Genomic DNA, 24,173 nt, shown 5'->3' with positions numbered 1-24,173 from the left:
TGCATGAGTGCAGCAGGTGTTGGGGAGTTACATTTCATTGAGGGACACATGAACTCCAATATGTACTGTGAAATACTGAAGCAGAGCATGATCCCCTCCCTCCGGAAACTGGGTCGCAGGGCAGTGTTCCAGCATGATAATGACCCCAAACACACCTCTAAGACGACCACTGCTTTATTGAAGAGGCTGAGGGTAAAGGTGATGGACTGGCCAAGCATGTCTCCAGACCTAAACCCAATAGAACATCTTTGGGGCATCCTCAAACGGAAGGTGGAGGAGCGCAAAGTCTCGAATATCCACCAGCTCCGTGATGTCGTCATGGAGGAGTGGAAAAGCATTCCAGTGGCAACCTGTGAAGCTCTGGTAAACTCCATGCCCAGGAGAGTTAAGGCAGTTCTGGGAAATAATGGTGGCCACACAAAATATTGACACTTCAGGAACTTTCACTAAGGGGTGTACTCACTTTTGTTGCCGGTGGTTTAGACATTAATGGCTGTATATTGAGTTATTTTGAGGGAAGAATAAATTTACACTGTTATATAAGCTGCACACAGACTACTTTTCATTGTGTCAAAGTGTCATTTTGTCAGTGTTGTCCCATGAAAAGATATACTTAAATATCTGCAGAAATGTGAGGGGTGTACTCACTTTTGTGATACACTGTATATATATATATATATATATAGACATAGAATAAGAATAATATAGCAGCAGCGTGAAACAGCATCAAATGTACAATGAATGTGTGAACGTCCACTGACAGACTTCAAGTAATTTGGTGTTTATTTAAAAGTTTGGTGTTTATTTAGGACTTCCACCTACTACTATGCTACTGTGGCTTTTTTCTCCATCTCTTCAAAACATGTCTATTCCTAGTTATATGGGCGCAGAGAAGGCACCACCTACAGTACAACATAATCAGAAACGAATCAATACAAGCCCATATTACAAGGTTTACTGACACTATAGAACTTTCTGTACCACAGAATTATTTATCTGAATCAGAAAAGCTACAAAACACTTGTAAACAAACTCAATCAAGTTTTTTAACCTTTTCCCCAGGACTTACATGACATACATTTTCCTTACGAGTACACATAAATCCATTTAGTGGATGCTTTAATCCAAAGCAACTTACAGTAGTGTGACAGTATACTGTTCAGGCAATTGTGGGTTAAGGGCCTTGCTCAAGGGCCCAACAGTGACAACCTGGCATTGGTGGGGCTTGAACCAGTGACCTTTCGATTACTAGTCCAGTACCTTAGCCAAAAGACAACCCCATACCAGTATGCATTCAACTTTTCCTCTACGTCACTTTCCCAAATTGCATTCTAGATTACTAAATAGTGTGCTAAATATTTAGGTGACTTGATGGTGACGACTAGGCATTGCATTAATGAGACTCACTCGATAGTGAGCAAGTGTCGGATTGGAACACAGCCTATAGTTCACGTTACACTGGTTACAAAACATAAGACGCTTTCTGTTCGTTTTATAGTTTAAAATGGAAGTACCGGGAGGTGATAATGACTGGAGGAGTCAGGGATTCCGACAGAAAGTGGTATCACAAATGTAGGTATTTTATAAAGAATTATAAAGACAAAATTATTAATACTGCGTGTTCTGTTCATTTGAGAAACATCCGGGTCCGTTAGCTAACTCTGCACCGTACATTTAGCATCACTTTTAACATCTGATTAATTAAATGTAGTTTCTCTTTTGCGGCTTCAATAATAGTCAAACACACAACCAGAAAGTTATGTCACAATTGGAAATAGAAAAATGTTAAATAGAATTGAAATAAATATTAAACATTGCTTATAAGCGATGGTTTGCGGTAGCGTTATTTAGCTAGCTTTTCTGCTAACATGTTAGCAAGTGAATGAATGTAAACATTAAAGGTCCCTATAACTTGTCTAAAGCATCGTTTAATACTGTACTTTTTTTATTTATTGTTTAATTGTATATAAATTATATGCTGATTATTAATACTAATAAAATTTGGGACTTCAAGCCATGTTTGTTCACCATGTTTGTAGCCTGAAACAGTTTCTGGTATAAATTTGTAAGGAAGTTTAAAGATTATTTTTTATTATTGTCAGATATAATTATTGCAGAAATTCTCCAGAGAAACACTATATCGTAACAAACCTCCGAAAAGTGTAATTAGTTCTATAAATAATAAATAATTTAACATTAAAATGAGGAGTGATAGGTGGTGACCTGCTGCTTTCTATGACGTCTCTAAATATTTAAAGATTTTACTAGTAGAACATTTTCTAATCATAATCTAGCATCTGACATAATTTTAGTTAATAATCCCGGATTATTATGAATTAATAATCCAGTCCTTAATGATCCTGCTGTAAACACGTGGTTCTGTTTGTTATTAAAGACAGACACATAAATGCAGTAATATTAATTATAAACACATTATTATAAATTATAGATTATTAATTGATGAATGTATGGGAGAGAATTATGGAATTTTAAATGGCAAACAAATGAGATGGCATCAAATCCCTCCAGCTTTATAACCAGCAGCTTCAGTCCCACAACCACCCCGATCTTTCAACAAGATTCCTTTCAGATCTGAAGTAAATCTGTCTGTTTTTGGCAAGATGAAAAGAGCAAGACGCAGTTTGCATTGTTTAATTTGTTTTTGTTCATTTCATTTTCATCAGGCGCTTAATCCTGCATCAAATGTACCTGTATGAAACAGTATTACCAGTATAATGTATAAACCTTCTTCAGTTTCACTTCAGTTTTGATGTTTTCTTTTATATATTTTTATCTTATAGCTTTTTTTCTCCCTTTACATTCATATTTTCAGCCACGTGTTTGTAACAGTAATTGAAAACGTTTACTCTTCTGTACAATGTCTGGTTTTATTAAATGCACTTCTCTATTAAGATATTTATTTGATTTGAAGAATAAACTCACAGTGTTCTGATTTACAGAGAGGATGCCATGCGCAAGGCTGGAACCCAACACAACAAATCCAGCACTGAAATGGAGGGTCATGTGTTTACCAAAGCTAAAACAAGAGTAAGTCATGTGTACTTCTTACAGGTTTAGAATCTGTTTCATTTATTCACGTATAGCATCTGGAGACACTATGTAATCTACCTTCTGCATGTATTTAGATGAACACTAAAGCTGAAAATGGGTTGCTGTGTTAACTAAGCCTGTGTGGTGTGTTTATTATTTTGTGTACAGGAGGAGTACCTGTCCATGGTTGCGAGGCTGATTATTCATTTCAGAGATATCCGTAAGTACCATTACTTGGTCAGTCTGATGATCTGTATTATTTATTCCTAAAACCTATGGTGTTAAACTGGTTGAACTGTTTTTATTCCAGATAAGAAAGCACAAGGAGTGCAGGGTAGGTGGAACCTCATTCAGCTCAATACCAAAACTAATACGCCTTCAAAGTCCAAGATCATGATCGTCACTGCCAAGTGTTTTGTAATATTACTAATATTATTTCTTGTTTGTCCAATTTTGCCCACGACAGATCCAATGAACCCTCTGCAGAATCTCCCAGGCGTGGCCGCAGGCGTCCCCGGGATCGTCGGCATGGCCCCCCGTCCTCCCGGAGCTCAAATGAGTGGCGTGGGGGTCATGAACCAAATGCAGATGGGCCAGCATGCAATGCAGGGAGGTCCGGGGAATCAGCAGGGCGGTACGTTGTGTAGCAAACAGAAGACGCAGGTCATTCCTCCTACACCTTTATCTGAAACATGTAAACATCTGTAGACCTACACCTGTTTGTTCTCTGAAACAGCTGCAGCAGCAGGGCAGATGCAGATGCAAATGACACAGCAGCAGCAGCAGCAGCAGTCCATTCAGTTTCAGCAGTTCCACACGCAGCAGCAAACAGCCATGCAGCAGAAAGCCATGCAGCAGCAGCAGTTTCAGGTTCAGCAGCAGTTGAAGCTGCAGCAGATGCAGCAGCAGCAGCAGCAACAACAGGCCCAGGCTCAACAACAACAGGCCCAGGCTCAACAACAACAGGCCCAGGCTCAACAACAACAGGCCCAGGCTCAACAACAACAGGCCCAGGCTCAACAACAACAGGCCCAGGCTCAACAACAACAGCAGCAGCAGCAGCAGCAGCAACAGCAGCAGCAGAACCAGGTCAGCACTGGCAGGGGAGGAACACAGTGTTCCTCTGTACCAGCACACCAGCGTCGAGATTCCGAGCTCCCGGGTTCGAATCTCATCTGGGCACAGGCACAATCAACTAATGCCTGCAGTACACAAAATGCTGGGTGGGAAAGACCGGACTAAAACCTGGGGTTATAAAAGCTGTGTAGGATCTTGGTTGCCTGTACATAAAGTGGAGGAGGGCAGAGATCGGGGTGTGGCTCTCCACTGGGAGGAAAAGGGGATAAATGCATTAAAAAACCTTTTTGTAGGAAGCATTCGTCAGTTTCACATGTCATAGGAGGCACGAGGTTCGTTCGGCTGCATGAATGTACAGTGTAATTGGATATATCCAAATTGGGATAATGCAAAATATGCACATTTTCTTCACTGAAGGGTCCAGAGGTGGTGGAGGATCTCTGCTTTTAGTGTTGGGGTGGAAACCCAGTATGGTTAAATATGGCCAAAAGTATCTGGACACCTAATAATGAGCTTGTCAGACGTTCTATTGTGAGTGACATTTATCTCATCAGCTATAACAACAGCCTTGAGTCTGAATGCTTCTCACAAGATGATTTGTAGCATGTGTAGGGGAATTTGTACCCATTCAGTCAGCGTCTGTATGACTGAATGTTGATGTTCCGTTCCATTACCTGCCTTTAACGTAAAGCTCAAATCATTGATGTTTCAGATGCACCAGTCCAGAATTCAGCAGCAGCAGCAGTTAGTTCAGCTGCACCTTCAGCAGCAGCAGCAACAACAACAGCAACAAGCACAAGCTCAGGCTCAAGCTCAGGCTCAAGCACAGGCTCAGGCTCAAGCTCAGGCACAGGCTCAGGCACAGGCTCAGGCTCAGGCTCAGGCTCAAGCACAAGCACAGGCTCAGTCCATTCAACATTTACAACAACTCCAGCAGGTTCAGGCCCAGCCTGGCCAAATGCCCCCTCACACCCAGCCTCCACAGATCCTGGTGCCCCAGTCAGTGGCTGGTCAGATGCCGCCCGGACAGCACCAAGCCATCGGATCTCTCAGCCAACAGCAACAACAGCAGCACCAGCAACAGCAACAGCTGAAGATCCAGCAGGCGTATCAGGTAAAGTCTCATGAGGGCCTTCCCAAATCTTTTGGCCTTAATTTTGTGAGGTTGATTAAAAGAACACAGCTGTTAATTCCTATAAACCTGACATGGCTCATGAAATGTAAGATAAGATTCATTTATTGATCCCTACGAGGGATAATTAAAGAATACAATGGAACCGACCTCCATTTAACAGATTTCGGATTTAACGGACACGTTCTGGAAAACTGAACATCCTGTCCCATTGTTTAAAATTCCCGCGAGAAGCGTACAGGGTCCATTAGTTCAGTAGTTGTCCACTAGCCAGCGCACGTCTCTCTGTTTACATAAGTGAGTCGGGAGGCTCGCTTCGTTCTCGCCTTTTTCTCCCATTTTATGCTTCATTTTTGCAGGTTCTGGTGCTCAGTTCTGCACCCACAGAGCTTCAGACTCGGAGTAATAGAAACGCTTAGTCCCCACTATACGATCAGTAGTACAGGACATCAATTTTAATATTTATTTACAGGTTAAACATGACACATTTACATATCTACACCGACATTATGACCACTGACAGGTGGTATGCCACTGAATAACACTTATTATCTATTCATCACGGCACCTGTTAGTGGGGGGGGGGGGGGGGTATATTAGGCAGTGTGAACATTTTATGGGCGAGCGTGAGGATCTGAGGGCCAAATTGTGATGGCTAGACGACCAGTCAAGTCAACTTTTTTTTATATAGCGCTTTTTACAATAGACATTGTCTCAAAGCAACTTTACAAAATCCAGGACCAACAGATACAAAAACCCCCGTTAAGCAAGCCGAGGGCGACTGTGGCAAGGAAAAACTCCCTGAAAATTACTGGAAGAAACCTTGAGAGGAACCAGACTCAGCAGGGCCCGTCCTTCTTGGGTGGTCTGGGGTGTGTTCCCGGTCTGCAGTGGTCGGTATCTATCAAAAGTGGTCCAAGGAAGGAACGGTGGTAAACCGGCGACAGGGTCGTGGGCGGCCAAGGCTCATTGATGCACGTGGGGAGCGAAGGCCGGCCCGTGTGGTCCGATCCAACAGACGAGCTCCTGTAGCTCGGACCGCCGAAGGGAAAAGGGGGACCAACACAGTATGAGGAAGGTGGTCATAATGTTATGTCTGATCAGTGTCTTTACATTGTTTGTTTGACTATTGATCATATGTGCATGTTTAGCACTTTTGTGGACCTTAGTGCTGAGTGTTCATATATTATCGTACCCCCTTGGGAAAAACCGTGCTGTTTCGGACAGTCGCATCGTACAGACCAGTGCTTCTTTTAGTCTGTTAAATCGAGGTTCGTGTGTATTTATCAGCCATGCACTGATCTCCATTTTTCGTTTTTTTTGCTTGCTTGCATCAACCAACCAGCAGGGGTCGTAATTGCATTATTTTTTTTTTTATTTTTTTTTTTAGGAGTTTATGAGCCGGTTCGGTAGCAGACGCGAGATTCGAACGCACGCGAGTTCCATGAGACACGTCCGTTCTGATGTGTTCTTCTTCCTTGTGTGTTTCTGCTTGCTGGCTTGCGTATGGGGTGTGTATGTGTGCGTCCGAGCAGGCTAGAGCATTGCAGCAGCAGCAGCAACAGCAGCAGGTCCAGCAGGCCCAGCAGGCGGCGGCGGCTCAGGCGCAGCAGGCGACGGCCCAGGCGCAGCTGGCAGCGGTGTCCGGAACGGTAAGAGCCCTGCAGGCTGGAGCGGGTACCTGGTGAAGTGATCGAATGAGCCTGGAGTGAACGCATGAAAACAAACGGAAACATTAATACCTGACTCGCCGAATCCCTCCACCTAGTGACCACGGAGCTCCACTTTTTTTTACCGAGGGCTTTTTGACCATATTCCGCCCAACCTTGGACGTAACTTCCCGAGGAACCTGGGAAGGGTTCTGGAACTAACCTTTTGTCCGTGATTTTTCCTGCGACCCAAACAAGCAACACGAAAACGCATCAAAACAAACCACAAAACGAAGTATACTTATATAATAAAAAAAAAATGTTGGCAGTCTGGTCCCACTGTGGTTTACAAGGTGTAACATAAAGCCTCCACAGGGGGGAGTTCGTGTACAAGTTCATTTCGGAGACTGTGCCTGTCAAATTCGTTTATTTAATCCTCTGCTACGCATTTTTTGGCTCGCGGCCCACCCGAGGGTCGTGACCCACGGTTTGAAAAGCCCTGATGGTCAAAAGTATTTGGACACCTGACCATGAGCCTGTCTGACGTCCCAATTCAAAAACAAACTCTATTAACTCTAATAAAATAGAGTGACCTCTGTGTGATCCTCTCAGCTAGAACAGCAGGCTCTCTTTTGAGAAGTATGTCTGTTGGAATTTGTGCCCATTCAGTAGCACTACAAAGCATTTGATTGGCCGGACACTGATGTTGGTGTTCCAATTCATTCCAAAGCTTCACACCTCAATTTGAGGCTGAGGTCAGGGCTCTGTGCAGGACACTGGAGATCCTCCACACCCGTCTGGTCAAGACCGCGTCTGTTCGGACCTCGCAGGGACGCAGTCATGCCAGGAACTAGGAAATGGGAACTCCAGACCGGGTGTAACTGAACCACCTGGTTGTTTCTTCTCAGTTAGGAAAGTTCTGGAACCCTTTGGTTCCTTACAAGGTTCCTGAAGCGCAGTGTAACCAAACCATAACCGTAGTGGAACCAGTCCAGCAACGTTTCCCGAAAATCAGCCGTGTGTAATCACACTGAGGGAATGATAACACTCATGTCGTGTTAATACCTCCACACACACACACACACACACACACACACACACACACACACACACACACATGCCTGTTAAATAGAGAATCAGAGGGGGGTTATTTTGGTTTTGAATACGCTCAGCCCTGCTTTGTTTTGGTATTTTTTGCATGATGTCTGCCCCGCTTCACCTGGCTCACTAACTGCACGCCTGCTTGCTTCGAGTTCCTGCATCTTGCACGTCTGCGTCTGATGTTTCATTTCAATGTGTACGATTCATTATATACACCGATCAGCCATAACATTAAAACCACCTCCTTGTTTCTACACTCACTGTCCATTTTATCAGCTCCACTTACCACATAGAAGCACTTTGTAGTTCTACAATTACTGACTGTAGTTCATCTGTTTCTCCATGCTGTTCTTCGATGGTCAGGACCCCCACAGGCCCACCGCAGAGCAGGTATTATTTAGGTGGTGGATGATTCTCAGCACTGCAGTGACACTGACATGGTGGTGGTGTGTTAGTGTGTGTTGTGCTGGTATGAGTGGATCAGACACAGCAGCGCTGCTGGAGTTTTTACACACCTCACCGTCACTGCTGGACTGAGAATAGTCCACCAACCAGCGTCCTGTGACCACTGATGAAGGTCTAGAAGATGATCGACTCAAACAGCAGCGATAGATGAGCGATCGTCTCTGACTTTACATCTACAAGGTGGACCGACAAGGTAGGAGCGTCTAATAGAGTGGACAGTGAGTGGACACGGTGTTTAAAAACTCCAGCAGCGCTGCTGTGTCTGATCCACTCATACCAGCACAACACACACTAACACACCACCACCATGTCAGTGTCACAGCAGTGCTGAGAATCATCCACCACCACCTAAATAATACCTGCTCTGTGGGGGTCCTGACCATTGAAGAACAGCATGAAACGGATGGACTACAGTCAGTAATTGTAGAACTACAAAGTGCTTCTATATGGTAAGTGGAGCTGATAAAATGGACAGTAAGTGTAGAAACAAGGAGGTGGTTTTAATGTTATGGCTGATCAGTGTATGTACAGTGTATCACAAAAGTGAGTACACCCCTCACATTTCTGCAGATATTTAAGTATATCTTTTCATGGGACAACACTGACAAAATGACACTTTGACACAATGAAAAGTAGTCTGTGTGCAGCTTATATAACAGTGTAAATTTATTCTTCCCTCAAAAAAACTCAATATACAGCCATTAATGTCTAAACCACCGGCAACAAAAGTGAGTACACCCCTTAGTGAAAGTTCCTGAAGTGTCAATATTTTGTGTGGCCACCATTATTTCCCAGAACTGCCTTAACTCTCCTGGGCATGGAGTTTACCAGAGCTTCACAGGTTGCCACTGGAATGCTTTTCCACTCCTCCATGACGACATCACGGAGCTGGCGGATATTCGAGACTTTGCGCTCCTCCACCTTCCGCTTGAGGATGCCCCAAAGATGTTCTATTGGGTTTAGGTCTGGAGACATGCTTGGCCAGTCCATCACCTTTACCCTCAGCCTCTTCAATAAAGCAGTGGTCGTCTTAGAGGTGTGTTTGGGGTCATTATCATGCTGGAACACTGCCCTGCGACCCAGTTTCCGGAGGGAGGGGATCATGCTCTGCTTCAGTATTTCACAGTACATATTGGAGTTCATGTGTCTTTCAATGAAATGTAACTCCCCAACACCTGCTGCACTCATGCAGCCCCAGACCATGGCATTCCCACCACCATGCTTGACTGTAGGCATGACACACTTATCTTTGTACTCCTCACCTGATTGCCGCCACACATGCTTGAGACCATCTGAACCAAACAAATTAATCTTGGTCTCATCAGACCATAGGACATGGTTCCAGTAATCCATGTCCTTTGTTGACATGTCTTCAGCAAACTGTTTGCGGGCTTTCTTGTGTAGAGACTTCAGAAGAGGCTTCCTTCTGGGGTGACAGCCATGCAGACCAATTTGATGTAGTGTGCGGCGTATGGTCTGAGCACTGACAGGCTGACCCCCCACCTTTTCAATCTCTGCAGCAATGCTGACAGCACTCCTGCGCCTATCTTTCAAAGACAGCAGTTGGATGTGACGCTGAGCACGTGCACTCAGCTTCTTTGGACGACCAACTCGAGGTCTGTTCTGAGTGGACCCTGCTCTTTTAAAACGCTGGATAATCTTGGCCACTGTGCTGCAGCCCAGTTTCAGGGTGTTGGCCATCTTCATGTAGCGCAACAATTCGTCTTTTAGGATCCTCAGAGAGTTCTTTGCCATGAGGTGCCATGTTGGAACTTTCATGACCAGTATGAGAGAGTGTGAGAGCTGTACTACTAAATTGAACACACCTGCTCCCTATGCACACCTGAGACCTAGTAACACTAACAAATCACATGACATTTTGGAGGGAAAATGACAAGCAGTGCTCAATTTGGACATTTAGGGGTGTAGTCTCTTAGGGGTGTACTCACTTTTGTTGCCGGTGGTTTAGACATTAATGGCTGTATATTGAGTTATTTTGAGGGAAGAATAAATTTACACTGTTATATAAGCTGCACACAGACTACTTTTCATTGTGTCAAAGTGTCATTTTGTCAGTGTTGTCCCATGAAAAGATATACTTAAATATCTGCAGAAATGTGAGGGGTGTACTCACTTTTGTGATACACTGTATATGTATATCTGTTTCTAGATGTATATGGGCCGTTCCACTGAATGGGTGCCATTTGCGTGTAGTAACTGTATTAAATTAACTCCTCAGGATGTGTTTTGGTCGAATCTCGGGCACCTTTGTTTAATTTCTACAAGGTTTCTAAGTAAAAGATGAGTGTATATGAATAACAGGACTGAGTTTTTAACCTACAGTAGAATTAGTACATGATAGCAGCATGGAGAACATGTTAAAAGCACAGTCTAGTGATTTATCACAAAATGTTCTTTTTATATAAAAAATAAACAAATAACAACTTAAAGGAATAAATGGAGGTAACAAGAATGAATGTGGAGATGAATCTCAGTCAGAGTTACAATATTATCAAACATACAGGGGAGAACCTACTAATTATCTTCCCGTGAGCCTCAGTAGATACAGATGATGAACATTTCTGTTCAAAATGTGACAGTTTTATTATCAGAAGGATGAATATATGAGGGTAACAGGACTGAGGGACTAAAACATGGATTTTAACCACATTATTCTACATTTCTTATGGAAAATAAAGATTAAAAACATGGATGTGATCTGGAGTCACGGAATAATGCAGGAAAAAATGATTTCTGACAGATTTTACTCCTATATTTCATTCTAAAGTGTCGTGTTAGATAGTAGGGACATAAAAATACTATTTTCAGTGTTATAGGGTTTTTTTATGAACGTTTTAAATTATAGATCCTAAATTTGCAGTCAGATGAATGTGCAGGACACTTTGCTAGATTAAAAAATGCATTTTAAAGGTAATTTTTTATATACATTTATGGGGGGGACGGAATTTGGCACCGATTTGGCGGAATGGCACATACACACACATACCAGGTGACACTGTGTCCTTGGCATGCGCAGTTATGAGAGAAAGTCGCCCACCTACTCATAATTATAATTCGCTTTTATTTACGTCTACGAATGCGTTCGTGTGCGCACGCCTGGGCGCATGCGCTTCCTCTCATACCCGCTGTTGCACTGCATTTATTGTTTTGCTTGTGACATGTCTGTTGTCCCCTCTGTCCTCCTCAAAGATGATGCCCCGTGCTGGGATGCAAATGACACCCCGGTTGCCCCGCGCCACCCCGAACTCTGCCATTTCTCCAAACCCCGCTGCTATGGGAGGACAGCAAATGCCACAGGTATTTACGCCAGGGCCCGAAGCGCTGGCCTTCAGCCCAGCGAGCCAGTAGGTGCCGATATATGTCTGTGGCTTTGGACTGGAGGTTTTCTCCTCGTTTAGAGGCTGAAGCTTGGCGTAGCGATGGTTTCCCAGGTCCCTTTACATTCATGTGAACATGTTCTGTGTGTGTGAGAGAGAATTTGGGTGTTCCTATGCAAGCTGTCCTGAATGAAGATCTCCTCTTTGGTGGATGGGAGTGGTGCAGGTAAGTAGAAATGGGATCAGAAGGAAAACAGTGCCAGCTTATAGTTATGTATAGTTATGCAGTCAATGTGAGTGCTTTAGGTGGGAATTTATCGGGAAAAACAATCCTTTTAACCCGTCACTACCCTCTTATGTTAGCGGTGTGACCCCACGTCTCCTTTTAAGTCCTGCTTTGGTTAAAAATGCCGTCCTGGTGCACGGGGGGCCTACCAGTACAACAGGGAGCAGTGGCATAAAACATTCAACCAATCAGATGGCTTTATTCTGGGCCTTATCGCTCTTTTAAAATGCATTTTCTCCCGATTTTAGCATAGCCAATTTTTCTTCCGCTGCTGGCGATCCCGATTGCTTTAGAGGAGGGAATTTTTACCTGCTCCACGCTGTCCCTCGACCCCCTTCTTTTTCTCAGGGTCCTTGCACAGCATTTAAAGAGCCCATCCACTTTATTAGTCCGGTCTTTTCCCACGCAGCAGACTCGATGGCCCATTTTGCCTGCCGCACTGCCAGTTGTGCCTGCTAGATGGTGCCCAGTCGACCTAAAAATGCCTAAAGAGGCCTTGGATAAACATACTGAGCTCGGGGTCCAAATGTAATCGGGTTCCAAGCAAGAGCGCTTCAGGAACTCTGCGCCTCGACTCCGAGAGGATACGAAGGAGGACACTGTCGACATCAGATGACATTGATGGGTTAAAAGGATTTTCATTCCTTGCATCCGGATCTCCAACCTTTGTGTGGTCACTCACTGTGGGCTTTTCTCCATCCTTTTTTACATTTCTTTTTTACAGAATCAGCAGATGTCCTCACCGTCTCCAGTTCAGGTACAGACGCCCCAGCCGTCCATGCCTCCGCCTCCCCAGCCCCAGCCCTCTCCACAGCCGCCTTCCTCTCAGCCCAACTCCGTCAGGTACGTTCACCACCCACACTCTACCCTAGTTAGAATAATAATAACAAGGTTAATAAATATAGCACCTTTTACATACCCAAGGACACTTTACTATGATATAACATCATTATATATACAGTGTATCACAAAAGTGAGTACACCCCTCACATTTCTGCAAATATTTTATTATATCTTTTCATGGGACAACACTATAGAAATAAAACTTGGATATAACTTAGAGTAGTCAGTGTACAACTTGTATAGCAGTGTAGATTTACTGTCTTCTGAAAATAACTCAACACACAGCCATTAATGTCTAAATAGCTGGCAACATAAGTGAGTACACCCCACAGTGAACATGTCCAAATTGTGCCCAAAGTGTCAATATTTTGTGTGACCACCATTATTGTCCAGCACTGCCTTAACCCTCCTGGGCATGGAATTCACCAGAGCTGCACAGGTTGCTACTGGAATCCTCTTCCACTCCTCCATGATGACATCACGGAGCTGGTGGATGTTAGACACCTTGAACTCCTCCACCTTCCACTTGAGAATGCGCCACAGGTGCTCAATTGGGTTTAGTCCATCACCTTTACCTTCAGCTTCCTCAGCAAGGCAGTTGTCATCTTGGAGGTTGTGTTTGGGGTCGTTATCCTGTTGGAAAACTGCCATGAGGCCCAGTTTTCGATGGGAGGGGATCATGCTCTGTTTCAGAATGTCACAGTACATGTTGGAATTCATGTTTCCCTCAATGAACTGCAGCTCCCCAGTGCCAGCAACACTCATGCAGCCCAAGACCATGATGCTACCACCACCATGCTTGACTGTAGGCAAGATACAGTTGTCTTGGTACTTCTCACCAGGGCGCCGCCACACATGCTGGACACCATCTGAGCCAAACAAGTTTATCTTGGTCTCGTCAGACCACAGGGCATTCCAGTAATCCATGTTCTTGGACTGCTTGTCTTCAGCAAACTGTTTGCGGGCTTTCTTGTGCGTCAGCTTCCTTCTGGGATGACGACCATGCAGACCGAGTTGATGCAGTGTGCGGCGTATGGTCTGAGCACTGACCGGCTGACCTCCCACGTCTTCAACCTCTGCAGCAATGCTGGCAGCACTCATGTGTCTATTTTTTAAAGCCAACCTCTGGATATGACGCCGAACACGTGGACTCGACTTCTTTGGTCGACCATGGCGAAGCCTGTTCCGAGTGGAACCTGTCCTGGAAAACCGCTGTATGACCTTGGCCACCATGCTGTAGCTCAGTTTCAGGGTGTTAGCAATCTTCTTATAGCCCAGGCCATCTTTGTGGAGAGCAACAATTCTATTTCTCACATCCTCAGAGAGTTCTTTGCCATGAGGTGCCATGTTGAATATCCAGTGGCCAGTATGAGAGAATTGTACCCAAAACACCAAATTTAACAGCCCTGCTCCCCATTTACACCTGGGACCTTGACACATGACACCAGGGAGGGACAACGACACATTTGGGCACAATTTGGACATGTTCACTGTGGGGTGTACTCACTTATGTTGCCAGCTATTTAGACATTAATGGCTGTGTGTTGAGTTATTTTCAGAAGACAGTAAATCTACACTGCTATACAAGCTGTACACTGACTACTCTAAGTTATATCCAAGTTTCATGTCTATAGTGTTGTCCCATGAAAAGATATAATAAAATATTTGCAGAAATGTGAGGGGTGTACTCACTTTTGTGATACACTGTATATACAGTATATATATATAAATGCCTAACATATAGAAAACCGATCTTTAAAGGAGGGTATAGAGGAACAGTCTTGAAGCGATTGTGGAAGGGAGTCCCAGAGTATTTGAGGGCTGAGGAACTAAAAGACCTGCACACACACTGCATGTATTTGGAATGTGGGGGGAAACCGGAGAACCCGATGGAAACCCATGTAGACACAGGAAGAACATGCATACTCCACACAGGAAGGGCCCGGACCTCTCAGCCGGGGAATCGAACCCAGGACCTTCCTGCTGTGAGGCCACAGCGCATAATGATAGTTCATGGTTTCTGTCTGTTCCAGTTCTGGTCCGACTCCTTCACCGGGAGGTTTTCAGCCCAGTCCGTCTCCTCAACCCTCCCAGAGCCCGGCCACAGCCCGAACCCCTCAGAGTTACCCGCTTCAGGTGCCATCTCCTGGACCCCTCAACACCCCAGGTACAGCTGACGTGTGCCACACGTACCGGCTTTCAGCCACAGGCCTGGTTTAAGACGAAAACATGCATTGTTATTATACATACAGTGTATGGTCAAAAGTATTGGGACACCCCTTCTAATTACAGCATTTATGTGTTTCATTTACAACATGCATTATAACGGAGCTGCACCTCTTGCGCCCCAGGGTTTTGGAGTGACTGTGGGAATTTGTGTGCGGTCTTACTCACAATCACGTTAAATTGGTTATGTTAAATAGGGTTAAAGTCATGCTGCAATACGAAAGGGCCTTCCCTAAACTGTTGTCTTACATGCACCATATGGACAAAAGTAATGGGACACCCCTTTCTAATGACTGAATTCACATGTTTTAGCCACAACAGTTGCAAACAGATTTAATAAATCAGTCATATAAAGGAAATGATGTGCTTCTAAGTTTGCAGCAACAGTTTAGGGAAGGCCCTTTCCTGTTCCACATGTGCCCCCATGCTTGGTTCAAAGAAACTCCAGTGTCCTGCACAGAGCCCTGACCTCAGCCCCACCCAGCTCTGGGATGAACCGGAACACCAACATCAGCACCCAGCCATACAGATGCTGTCATTTTTTGACTGAACGGGCACAAATTCCCACACACAGACAGCCTTCTGAGAAAGAGATAATCACAGAGGTCGCTCTATTTTAATAGCATTTGTTTTTTGACTCAATTAAAAGCAACAAATCCACCTCCTGCATGTTTTGAGGCTTTGAAGAAATCCATTAAGGCAGGGGTGTCAAACTCATTTTCACCGAGGGCCACATCAGTATTATTGTGGCCCTCAAAGGGCCGATTGTAACGTATCCTGCTGTGATTGCAGTCTGCTGTTTTTCTTGGAGGCTGAATTCTGCATTTATATTGTTCTACTTTACCACAGACACGGCCTCATAACACAAGAGACGCACCGGATTCTCTTCTTATGCTTAATTTTCTTAATTATCTTCTTGTACATTTTAGGATCATGTGTAAATATGTGTAACATCATCTACTGACGGGCTGTGTCACTTTGCAGGTCACAAATTCAGCCTGCATTTTGAAAGATGCAGTTTATTTAGGATTTTACAGTGTATTTTTAAGACAATCATTCTGCCCTCACTAATAGTTTATCCCCCTTTCTCAGCTAGACAGACAGACAGACAGACAGACAGCGCCCTTCAGAATACAGTCGGTTTTATTTGCTCCCCAGCTGTGTGCATCAAAATGAAGTAAAAATACAAACAATAAAAACAATAAAGAACCTAATACAGTAAAAGCACACAGCTGTAGTCAAGTGTTACATCTGGTACGATATGAGATTTAACCAAACGTAAAATAACGAGTTAAAATTGTGTGTAAAGATACTAATTGCTATAGTAACATAACAACAGTATTTAATTACGGTACATTTGTAACTAAAGCGCTGTGATATACTCACTAAACATTTACTAACAACTGAGAATATAAACGCCACTACTTACAGACGATGCTTGGGTATTATATTGCAATATAATTATCTGTATTTATTTATTATTGTTTACATTACTGACTACGCTACCCCGCGTTCTCTTTGCCGTAAAAGTCACATGGCTACTTAGCGAAGGTTGAAGTTAGTTGCCATGACTACGATGTCACGTTGTCTCTTAAAGGCGCAGGAGTCCCGGTAAATTATAAGCGCGTCTCTGTAACGACTCGAACCATCACAACAATCGTACAGTCGTTAAACCTCTCGCGGGCCGGATCAAATGACGCGGCGGGCCGGATCTGGCCCGCGGGCCGTGAGTTTGACACCCCTGCATTAAGGCATAGAAAGGACGAGCCAATCTGAAAGAAGGTTGAAACCCTCAGAAGGTCCTCGGAACCCTGTTGCTGTGCGGCTACCTGCTGTGCCACCCTGTCACCTATACAGGGGCGTGTACTGACCCCACTGTACCGCCAAATGTATATTCTGGCTCCGTCAACCCTTTCTAACCTTCTCTTCAGCTTCTCTTCAGGTGTCCACATACTTTTGCTCGAATAGAAATGCTCTGTTGACCGAATGGTTACAAATTTCCACAGGCACACTTCCGAATTCTGTGCAAACACTGTACCAGACACCAAAGGGAGCGAGTCTGTGTTAATGCAGATTGTTTTGGTAGTTACCTAAAGGAACTTACATTACAGTACACAGTCTGAGCAATTAAGGGTTAAGGGCTTTGCTCAAGGGTCCAACAGCAGCAACCTGGCAGTGGTGGGGCTTGAACCAGTGACCTTCTGATTGCTAGTCCAGTTCCTTAACCGCTAGGATACGGCTCGTCAGCTGACAATGTCAAGCTCATGGTCAGGTGTCCACATACTTTGGGCATGATGTATTTGTTTTATAATGCTTTATAATCATGATCATGATGTGAAGTCATCATTGCTGGTTCTGGTCCTGCAGGGAACCCGAGTTCTGTGATGAGTCCGGCCGGCGCTTCACAGTCAGAAGATCAGCTGTACATGGACAAACTCAAACAGCTCTCCAAGTACATCGAGCCGCTACGCCGGATGATCAACAAAATTGATAAAAATGAAGGTATTGAAGTAAAAAAACACATCTATTTTTATTTATTTCACTTTTTTCCTCTCTGTGACCATGTTGCTTGTTTTATCTTCTCACTTCCCAGACAGAAAGAAGGATCTGAGCAAGATGAAAAGCCTGCTGACCATTCTTACGGATCCCAACACCAGGTATCAAGTAACCATCGTAAAATAATAATAAGATTCTGACTGTGGCTGCAGAATTCACCAGCATAGCCAGTTACCGTCCTGATTTCTTCCAAAAATGGTGTTGGCTGAGTGGCTAAGGTTCTGGACTAGTAATCGGAAGGTTGCCGGTTCAGGCCCCACCACCAAACTAACACTGTTGGGCCCTTGAGCGAGGCTTTTAACCCTTAATTGCTCAGATTATTAAAATATCTTTTTATACTAGCCGTGGCCTAGTGGTTAAGGTGCTGGACGAGTAATCAGAAGGTCGCTGGTTTAAGCCCCCACCACTGCCAGGTTGCTTCTGTTGAGCCCTTGAGCAAGGCCCTTAACCCTCAATTGCTCAGACTAGCGTCTGTTCAATGCTGGAAATGTAAATATAAATGTAAAGGCAAAAATGCAAGCGTCTGTATGACGTGGTTGCTTGAGTGTGTTTATCTCCGGTCTGTCATGACAAAGCAGTACAAACATTTTTATCGGCACCAGATCAGAACCTGCTGTGTAATAATGCAAGCAAAATGTTTATAGTGTTTAATACACTATACGATATGACCAAAAGTATTCGGACACCCCTTCTAATCTTTGATTTCATGTATTTCAACCACAATTAGGAAAGGAAATGCGTGAGAGTAGCTATTGTTCTAACTGAAAAGATCACATAGAGGTCACTGAAACGGTATTGAAACAGTTTTTGATGGGAGGTCCACCAAGCTCATGGTCAGGCGTCCGAATACTTTTGACCATATAGTATGTCTTGTACAGTCTGGCCTCAAATTTGGCTAAACTTTGATTCTATACATTTTTGGTATATCCATCAAAGAGCAACACAAATCACCAAGTTATCCTCTTACTCAAAACCTAGACTCGGTTTAAATCAACAAATCCACCTTCTGCATGCTTTGGAAACTTAAAAGAACCCCACGAAAGCATGGAAAGAACATGCCAATTTGGAACCCAGGTCTTTAGAACCCTGCTACAGTGACGTGTACTAATCTTACTATACCGCCAAATGTAGATTTGACCTCCTTTAACCCCCCTAACCTTTCTTCCCCCCCACTAGATGCCCCCTGAAAACGCTACAGAAGTGTGAAATCGCGCTGGAGAAGCTGAAGAACGACATGGCGGTGGTGAGTCTCACAGGCCTTTTATACGTATATTAACATATCAGTACTCGTACCTCAGGGTTTCAGGAGTTTGTGTTTACATTGCCTGTGATGTGGAAGGGAGGGCCGGGTGGGCAAACACTGACCCCTACTGTCTAGTTGAGGCGCTGGCATGAGTGGTGGAGGATAAAGAGAGCCTGGCGTGTTCCTCCAAACATGTGTAAGCTCTTGTAGTGTCTGCATCAGTGTTTAAAATACATTTTAAATGTTTAAACAATATGGGCGCTCATGTGGCACAGCCCTCCACTGCTAAGATCTTGAGGTCTGCTATCAGCCGGCCAGGCACCTATACATATGATTGCTCAATTGCTGCTGCAGTTGCGACCTCTGCTGGCTGGTCATGGTACTGCACAGCGATGGTAAATAATAGAGAGCCGTACGTGACTCGGTACCTGATCCTGAGCCCGTGTGGCTTTTTAGAAGAGGCGTGTGTTAGGTACAGGTACGGCCCTCCACGATCATGTCCTAAATCCCTGAATCTCTTCCTCAGCCGACCCCTCCTCCTCCTCCAGTGTCCTGCTCAAAGAAGCAGTACCTGTGCCAGCCTCTGCTGGACGCCGTGCTGACCAACATTCGCTCGCCGGTCTTCAACCATTCGCTGTATCGAACGTTCGCCCCGGCGATGACGGCCATCCACGGACCGCCGATCATGTAAGCGGAACAGGCATGTTTACACTTTGTGTCCAAAAGTGTTGGGACACCTGATTGTGAGTGATTTCTCTGTGATATTTTCAGCTAGAACAGCTGAGAAGCTTCTCACAAAACTGTGGGAATTTGTGCCCATTCAGTCATTCCAAAGCTGTTTAGGACAGGGGTCTGTGCAGGCCGCTGGAGTTTCCTTAAACCGAGCACGGGGCACAGTCATGCCGGAACAGGAAAGGGCCTTCCCTAAACTCTTGCTGTTAGCAGCTGTTGTGGTTGAAACACACAAAATCAGTCATTCAGTCAAGTAGACGGGCGAAGGGTGAAGGAGGGCAGTTGTAGCCTAGCGGTTAAGGTACTGGACTAGTAATAGAAACTGCCACGTTGCCACTGTTGGGTCCTTGAGCGAGGCCCTCAACCCTCAACTGCTAAACGTGTCTGCGTGTCTAAACTGTGTCCCAATATTTTTGGTCATATAGGGTAAGTTTACCCTTAGCGTCGGCCCCCAAGCCTGGCTTATTAGAAGGGACGAGTCAGGAAGGACTGGACTAGTAATCAGAAGGTTGCTGGTTCAAGCTCCGCCCCACCAAGTTGCCACTGTTGGGTCCCTGTCACTACTGTACTGTGGGGCCAGTGATAGCTCAGTGGTTAAGGTACTGGACTAGTAATAGAAAGATCGTAATGGTTCAAGCCCTGCCACTGCCGGGTTGTCACTGTTGGGCCCTTGAGCAAGGCCCTTAACCCTCAATTGCTAAGAAAATGTGTAGTCACTTTACTGTTAGTCGCTTTGGATAAACGTGTCTGCAAAATGCTGAAAATGTAAATGTAGAAGGTGTGTCCCAATATTTTTGGTCATATAGGGTAAGTCCCAGCCCCAAGCCTGGCTTAATAGAAGGGCCGAGTCAGGAAGGGCATCCGGTGTAAAAACTGCGCTAAATCAGGTTAAGGTACTGGACTAGAAATCAGAAGGTTGCTGGTTCAAGCCCCGCCACCACCAAGTTGCCACTGTTGGGTCCCTGAGCGATCGTGTTCAGTCATAATTGTAAGTCGCTTGTAAATGTGAATCAGCGATATGGTGGAATGATGCTCTGTGGCGCCCCCTAACGGGAGCAGCCGAGAGGACTCGTCACCGAGACTCGAACCCGGGTCTCTGCAGCCGCAAGTTGCTCGTTTTCATGCTTTAAATCTGTTTCTGCACCTTCAGGGGTCCCGTCATTCCCGTCCGTAAGAGAAAGTTCGAGGAGGACGATCGGCAGACCATCCCGAACACCCTCCAGGGCGAGGTGGCGCGCCTGGATTCCAAATTCCTGATTAACCTCGACCCCTCCTTCTGCAGCAACAACGGCACCGTGCACCTCGTCTGCAAACTGGGTGAGTTCTGGGTTCTGGGTTCTGAGTTCTGGGTTCTGGGTCACGACCCGAAGCTGCTGGATCCCAGATTCATCATCATGATGGTGTGATTTCTGTTTCTCTAGATGATAAGAACCTCCCCAGTGTTCCACCCCTGCAGCTCAGCATCCCGTCCGACTATCCCGACCAGAGCCCACAGTGGGAAAACGACGACCAGCAGTACGGTAAGAGGACGGACAACCATCAAATAGTACCCGTTCCAAATCTGTGTCGCTCTCTCGTATCCCTCATTCTTCAGATCTGCAGCACTGACCACTGTCTGACCAGGACCACGTTCAAAAACCACATCATCATCACAGAGCTGCACTTCTTTGAGGGCACTTGTAGCCTAATGGTTAAGGTACTGGACTAGTAATCAAAAGGTCACTGGTTCAAGCCCCCACCATTGCCAGCTTGCTACTGTTGGGCCCTTGAGCAAGGCCCTTAACCCTTAATTGCTTGGACTGTATACTATCACAGTAATGTAAGTCACTTTGGATAAAAGCATCCGCTAAATGCTGAATATGTAAATGTTTGAGGCTCAGGGTTTTGGAGCGAATGTGGGAATTTGTGCCCATAAGCCTCGTTCACAATCACGCTCATCCCGGAGGTGTTACATAGGGTTAATGTCATGCTGATATACCAACAGACCTTCCCTAAACTGTTGTCCTACATGCACTATATGGACAAAAGTATCAGGACACCTACAGGACATCAGGGTAGCACTGTCGCCTCACAGCAAGAAGGTCCTGGGTTCGATCCCCAGGTGGGGACGGTCCGGGTCCTTTCTGTGTGGAGTTTTGGATGTTCTCCCCGTGTGCGTACTGTGGGATGAAACCCACGCAGAGACGTGAACTGAACCTGCACTGATGAATCCTGTGTAAGCAGTGACGACCTGTCCTGTCATGAATGGAACCAAAGTGTAAAACATGACGTTAAAATCCTAATAAATAAATAAACTTCATGCATATGCGCTCCTCAGGTGATTTACTAAAAGATTTCTTATTATAATTATAATTAAACATAAGTTGTGATTATACAGATACTTCTTTGTATAATGTAAATCTGTTGTGTGTGCTATTACTTTTGACAGATAGACAGATAGATAGATAGATAGATAGAGACAGATAGATAGATAGATAGATAGATAGATAGAGACAGACAGGCAGATAGAGACAGACAGATAGATAGATAGATAGATAGACAGATAGATAGAGACAGACAGACAGATAGAGACAGACAGATAGATAGATAGATAGATAGATAGATAGATAGATAGAGACAGATAGATAGATAGAGACAGACAGACAGATAGAGACAGACAGATAGATAGATAGATAGATAGATAGATAGATAGATAGATAGATAGATAGAGACAGATAGATAGAGACAGACAGATAGATAGAGACAGACAGACAGATAGAGATAGATATAGATAGATAGATAGATAGATAGATAGATAGATAGATAGATAGATAGATAGAGACAGATAGATAGATAGATAGATAGATAGAGATAGATAGACAGACAGACAGACAGACAGACAGATAGATAGATAGATAGATAGAGACAGATAGATAGATACAGATAGGTAGACAGATAGACAGATAGATCGGTAGATAGATAGACAGATAGACAGATAGACAGATAGATCGGTAGATAGACAGATAGATCGGTAGATAGATAGATAGATAGATAGATAGACAGACAGATAGATAGACAGACAGACAGATAGATAGATAGATAGACAGACAGATAGATAGATAGACAGACAGATAGATAGATAGACAGACAGACAGATAGATAGATAGACAGACAGACAGATAGATAGACAGATAGATATAGATAGATAGATAGACAGACAGATAGTTAGACAGACAGATAGATAGATCGGTAGTTAGACAGACAGACAGATAGACAGAGACAGCTAGATAGACGGAACAGTAAATGTAGCTCATGTTTAAAAAATCCTAAGAAATTGATGATGCTTTTTTTCCTTTACAGAGGCGAATCCGTTCCTGCAGACCGTCCACAGGAACATGACCTCCAAACTCCTGCAGCTTCCCGACAAGCACTCGGTCACGGCTCTGCTCAATACCTGGGCTCAGAGTGTGAGACAGGCCTGCCTGTCCGCCGCCTGATCCCGCCGTTCATACCCCCGAACACTTACCTGCACACTACCCTAAACACACACATACTTGGAAATATGTTTGCATTTCTGAAGGAGAAATACAATTTTGCTACGAATAAATGCATTTTATTTGCAGAAATCTGTGTGGTCGCTTCTTTGTTCTCACTCTGATCACTTCTGCAGTTTATCCCAATCCTTTGATTCAGCCACTACCTTTACCAGACAGCAGGAGGCGCTATTGCAGCATAAATAAATTAGAACCTAGCGCGATCCTATATACGGCTACACTGATCAGCCATAACATTAAAACCACCTCCTTGTTTCTACACTCACTGTCCATGTTATCAGCTCCACTTACCATATAGAAGCACTCTGTAGTTCTACAATTACTGACTGTAGTCCATATGTTTCTCTGCATGCTTTATTTAGCACCACAGAGCAGGTATTATTTAGGTGGTGGATGATTCTCAGCACTGCAGTGACACTGACATGGTGGTGGTGTGTTAGTGTGGTGGTGTGAGTGGATCAGACACAGCAGCGCTGCTGGAGTTTTTAAACACCGTGTCCACTCACTGTCCACTCTATTAGACGCTCCTACCTAGTCGGTCCACCTTGTAGATGTAAAGTCGGAGACGATCGCTCATCTATCGCTGCTGTTTGAGTCGCTCATCTTCTAGACCTTCGTCAGTGGTCAGTGGACTATTCTCAGTCCAGCAGTGACCGTGAGGTGTTTAAAAACTCCAGCAGCGCTGCTGTGTCTGATCCACTCATACCAGCACAACACACACTAACACACCACCACCATGTCAGTGTCACTGCAGTGCTGAGAATCATCCACCACCTAAATAATACCTGCTCTGTGGGGGTCCTGTGGGGGTCCTGACCATTGAAGAACAGGGTGAAAGCAGATGTACTACAGTCAGTAATTGTAGAACTACAAAGTGCTTCTATATGGTAAGTGGAGCTGAAACAAGGAGGTGGTTTTAATGTTATGGTTGCTCCTTCCAA

At 44.6% G+C, this 24,173-nt stretch overlaps 2 protein-coding genes across 3 annotated transcripts in view; one reads left to right on the top strand and one right to left on the bottom strand.

The window, feature by feature from the left end:
• The window catches only part of rpl17 (ribosomal protein L17), a 172,607-nt gene that overhangs the window by 105,172 nt on the left and 43,262 nt on the right, over positions 1–24,173 (bottom strand). The window lies entirely within an intron of this gene.
• Positions 1,481–23,304, top strand: LOC134330253 (mediator of RNA polymerase II transcription subunit 15-like). 2 transcript variants are annotated; one of them, XM_063011300.1, is made up of 18 exons: positions 1,481–1,572; positions 2,961–3,048; positions 3,220–3,271; positions 3,362–3,385; positions 3,518–3,685; positions 3,788–4,140; positions 4,841–5,242; positions 6,796–6,912; positions 11,686–11,793; positions 12,824–12,942; positions 14,976–15,109; positions 17,536–17,670; positions 17,762–17,825; positions 18,901–18,967; positions 19,494–19,654; positions 20,850–21,016; positions 21,121–21,219; positions 23,039–23,304. In XM_063011300.1, the coding sequence occupies exons 1-18, from the start codon at positions 1,505–1,507 to the stop codon at positions 23,173–23,175; spliced, it is 2,463 nt and encodes an 820-aa protein (XP_062867370.1). In that variant the 5' UTR covers positions 1,481–1,504; the 3' UTR covers positions 23,176–23,304. The 2 variants fall into 2 exon arrangements, with proteins under 2 accessions (XP_062867370.1, XP_062867371.1); XM_063011301.1 differs by lacking the exon at positions 11,686–11,793.

Source organism: Trichomycterus rosablanca, chromosome 16, assembly GCF_030014385.1.
Source record: "Trichomycterus rosablanca isolate fTriRos1 chromosome 16, fTriRos1.hap1, whole genome shotgun sequence".
Classification (NCBI taxonomy): domain Eukaryota; kingdom Metazoa; phylum Chordata; class Actinopteri; order Siluriformes; family Trichomycteridae; genus Trichomycterus; species Trichomycterus rosablanca.
Note: the sequence above shows the minus strand (reverse complement) of the source record. Positions and strands in the feature narration are given on the sequence as shown.